Source organism: Mugil cephalus, chromosome 14 (assembly GCF_022458985.1).
Source record: "Mugil cephalus isolate CIBA_MC_2020 chromosome 14, CIBA_Mcephalus_1.1, whole genome shotgun sequence".
Classification (NCBI taxonomy): Eukaryota; Metazoa; Chordata; class Actinopteri; order Mugiliformes; family Mugilidae; genus Mugil; species Mugil cephalus.
Window position 1 is genome coordinate 495,801 of NC_061783.1, and position 4,191 is coordinate 499,991.

Below are 4,191 nucleotides of genomic sequence, written 5' to 3' on the forward strand. Positions count from 1 at the left end.
GGGAATATGAACTTCTGCTCCTTTCTGGCTGTACCACCAAGTTTTTTTTAAAGGGTTTGAACCAATCAGGTCCTAGAGAAGGTTAAAAGTTTATCAGCACATTGCAGTTTACATTCAGATTTAGGCTAAGTTGAAACTATCTGCTCCAAATAACTATCCAATAGCCTATACTTCATCTAAACTGCTTTTTTGTCTCTGGTCCAGCTGGCAGGCATGCCAATGTTATTATTTTGTGCGAACCGCACCTATGCCATGAAACAATTCAATTCAATTCAATTCGATTTTATTTATATAGCGCCAATAACAATACAAATTGTCTCAAGACGCTTCACAAAAACCAGCCTGCAACCTCCAGAGCAAGCCTGAGGGTGACGGTGGCAAGGAAAAACTCCCTTTTAACAGGAAGAAACCTTGAGCAGAACCCAGCTCATATGGAGAGACCCATCTGCCGAAGGCCACCCGCGTAGAAGCAGAGAAGATAGAGAGAAAAGAAGAGCAGGAGAAACAAGATAAACAAACTTCTGTCATAGATACATACATCAAGCTGAAGGAAACATGCAGGATCTAGTAATATAACACATAGCTGATGCTCTTATGTGACAGTTTGTGAGTATAACAGGAATTATGGGCAGGTTGGTGAATTGATTATCTAGGTAGGAGTGGACAACTGGAGGAGGCCATGATGACTGGGGCAGATGTAGTTTATGGAGCTCCACAGGTCTGATACACAGCACTCCAGACCATGAAGACTGGGCTGGTTGATGAGGCCACGACAGCAGACATAGTTTAGAACCCCACAGGTCAGATATTCAGCACTCCAGACCAGAGACCCTCACAAGAAGATGGAGGGGGAGGGGAGCGGAGGGGAGAGAGTAAGACACAGTGGTTAGTAAATTATGAGAGATAGAAAATAAAATGATAAGATATTAGAGGAGGGGAGCCAGAGAAGAAAGAGGAGAGGACACTTTGCTACATATTTATATTGTATATCTTTGCTGGACTATATGAATGCTCTTTCACCCGTGTTGTTGGCTACCTGTTGCTTCTGGCCATCTGTTGTTGCGGGTACGCCGGCTTGGAGTGGAAATGGTTCCTGCGGACTTTCTGCCGCTGACTGTTGGATCCTGCCGCCTTGGTCACTGTCCATCGATACCAGCACCAATACCGGCTCCTCTGGGCAAACAATCCACCGCCCGAGTAACCATCGTCGGTTGGACGCGGTAGCATCACCTGGATTAGCGAGCAGCCACTTGCTAGCCGGCCGGACAATTTGCGGGCCGCTGGATACCGCCCGGACAGCTTCTCAACTGTCTCGCTCGGATCTCCTGCCATGCTGTGGATTAGTGATGGGACGAGCGACACTGGTGCATCAGCACTGTGCCGAGAGCTCAAGAGGGAAACCTCGTATCGGTGCGTGTATTGCTTTAAGAAAGAATCACGTAACCGATACAGGAACTGTATCGTTTGGATGTGCCGCGCCAAAGTGTGTTTATAAGGAGACGAACTGTATCAACATGTCGTGGGTTTGTCGGATGGAGTTTTGCTTGATCATGGATCGTCCTAGGAAGTTTACCCCGGTGTGGAATAATTTTGATCTTGTGACGCCAAACAAGGTAAATCTTTTTCTCCTTTATATACTATTTTTACGGTGGCGCATTGCACTCACTTTATCAGTTCATCAAGTGAATGACCTGTGATACATATGATAGTCAGTTAAAGAGCCTTACAGTTGCTTTATTCATGTTATCATGTAATTACGAGATCCTGATCTCGTTATCATGAGATAGGGTGTCTATTTTTTTAACAAGTGAATGCAATGTTTTGGTAAGAGGTTTGAATTGTTTTCAGATAAATTAACTTTTTATGTTATTGTAGGTGAAGTGTCGGCTCTGCTCCACAGAGCTATCTTATATCAATAAGAGCACTTCATCAATGCTGAGGCATTATAGAGCTCGGCATGGCAATGAAGAATTGGCAGATACTCGTGAGAGTACCCCAGGTATGTTGAAATTCTCTCTAAAAATTGTGCTAAAAAAAAAAAAACATTCATGCAAACAGACAGGCTCCAGGCCTGGTATCGAACCTCCAACCTTCTTGCTGTGAGGCGACAGTGCTAACCACTACACCACCATGTCGTCTTATGTCTGTTTGATATTGTTTGTAAAAATTACAGTCCTTTTATTAAGCTTTTGACAAGATAGTTCCTTTTGGCTTGCAGTTCCTAACAAGCAAGCAGTGGATGAGGCAGTGGTCAATATGATCATCAAAGACTGTCAGCCACTCAGCTTTGTTGAAAATGAGGGATTCAGGGAGCTCCTGAAGCTTATTGTACCCTTGTATGCTCTACCAAGCAGGAAGGTATGTTTTAGAATTTTTATTATATGTTTGTACTAACTATATAACTATATTTTATTGGTGTAACAGTATTTGTATGGTTATTTTCAGACCATCAAGGACTTGGTGAGCCAGAGATATGAGGAGGAAAAGGAGAAAACCAAAAAGGACCTCCAGAGTGCCGTTGCTGTTACTTTAACAGCTGATATGTGGACGTCTATGAATATGGAGGCATATCTAGCTGTTACTGGACACTATATGGACAAAGAAAGCCATGAACTCCATTCATCAGTCTTGGCAGTGCAGCATTTTCCTCAGAAACACACAGCAGAAAACATTGCCACGGTTAAAAGGAGCCTCATGGAGGAGTGGGGCATAGCAGGAAAGGTCAGGTGTCTTGTCACTGATGCAGCAGCAAACATGACTGCATGTGCTCGAATGCTGCAAATACGGCATACCATTTGTATAGCCCATTCCCTGAATATAATTGTGAGAAAATCATGTGATCAAATACCAACAATAACTGAAATACGCAACAAAACACGACACATTGTGACATACTTTCGATCGAGCGTGACTGCTAAAGAGCTAAACAGCTGGGAACACCGGGCCATAAATTAATAAACGAGGTGCCAACACGATGGAACAGTACCTACCAAATGTTTGAAAGGATGACTGAGCAGAAGGAGGCAGTCTGGGTGTCACTGGCCTCATTAAAACGTGACATCACTCCACTGACTCCAGAAGAATGTCAGATCATTGAAGAGATGCTCAGGGTTCTTGCTCCTTTTGACCAAGCTACAAGAGAACTGTCTGAGGAAAAAAGGGTCTCTGGGTCGAAGGTCATTCCCATGATGAGAATGCTCCACATTGAGCTTCAACGTCAGGCCACAACAGTGACAAAAACAGCTGCTCAGCAACTGGCTGAAAACCTGAGGAAGCGGCTAACTGACGCTATTTGCGGCATGGAATCTCTTAGTGTGATGACTCTGGCAACTCTGTTAGATCCCAGATTTAAGAAGAATGGATTTGTTAGTCAGCAAAAGGCAAGTGAAGCGGTGAAGAGACTGCAGTCAGAATGTGCAGAAGAAATGAGGAGCCAAGAGCCTGACCCAAGAGAAGAAGAGCCTAGCTCTTCACATGGGTCAGAACCCAGTTCAGGTATGAAAATACATTTCTGTGGCACTTTGTGATATGATACATCATGTGATAATAAAGTAATGATTAACTATTTTTTTAGGGCACAATCTCTGGAAGACTCTAGATATGGAGGTTGCAGAGACCCAGAGGACGAGGAACGCAACAGCTGACTCCATTATTGAAGTCCAACGCTACCTGGCAGAAACAAACACACACAGAAACCAAGATCCTTTGCAATATTGGAAATGGAACCAGAAAATATACCCAAATCTTCATCAACTTGCACTTAAAACTCTCTGCTCACCATCATCGTCTGTACCATGCGAAAGAGTATTTTCCAAGGCTGGGGAGCTGGTGTGTAAGAGGAGAAATCGCCTTGGAGCAAAGACACTCCAAAAACTTTTGTTTCTCAATAAAAATTCATGAACTAATCACTTTTTTGTCTTTTATTTCATGAGATTTAACAGTTAAGTTGACAAATGTGCACATAAGTTAAAAAATTGTAACTCTGAATTTTTACTCTAATTTGCTATATTTTACATACCAACTCAGTTTTAGCATTTACACGAACAAGGAATTTCTTTACCTGCAATGATTTTATAACTACTGCAGGGGTCGCTGTTGGGTGACCAACACAGTATCAATACAGTGCCGACACAGTTTGTTTAGTGTGTCAATACACTCCTTGAGGTATCATCGTCCCATCACTACTGTGGA

At 43.0% G+C, this 4,191-nt stretch overlaps 1 protein-coding gene across 1 annotated transcript; it reads left to right on the top strand.

Annotated features, from left to right (window-relative positions):
* Positions 1 to 870: 870 nt before the first annotated feature.
* On the top strand, positions 871 to 3,908 carry LOC125020196 (E3 SUMO-protein ligase ZBED1-like). The gene is made up of 5 exons (XM_047605503.1): positions 871 to 1,613; positions 1,876 to 1,999; positions 2,219 to 2,358; positions 2,446 to 3,495; positions 3,575 to 3,908. Exons 1-4 carry the CDS (start codon positions 1,005 to 1,007, stop codon positions 2,953 to 2,955), a joined length of 1,383 nt encoding a protein of 460 aa, XP_047461459.1. The 5' UTR covers positions 871 to 1,004; the 3' UTR covers positions 2,956 to 3,495; positions 3,575 to 3,908.
* The last annotated feature ends 283 nt before the right edge of the window (positions 3,909 to 4,191 follow it).

Coding starts and splice junctions, on each gene's coding strand:
- LOC125020196 (XM_047605503.1), top strand. CDS start 1,005: ATGAATGCTCTTTCACCCGTGTTGTTGGCTACCTGTTGCTTCTGGCCA. Junction 1,614..1,875: donor ATCTTGTGACGCCAAACAAG/GTAAATCTTTTT, acceptor ATGTTATTGTAG/GTGAAGTGTCGGCTCTGCTC. Junction 2,000..2,218: donor TACTCGTGAGAGTACCCCAG/GTATGTTGAAAT, acceptor TTTGGCTTGCAG/TTCCTAACAAGCAAGCAGTG.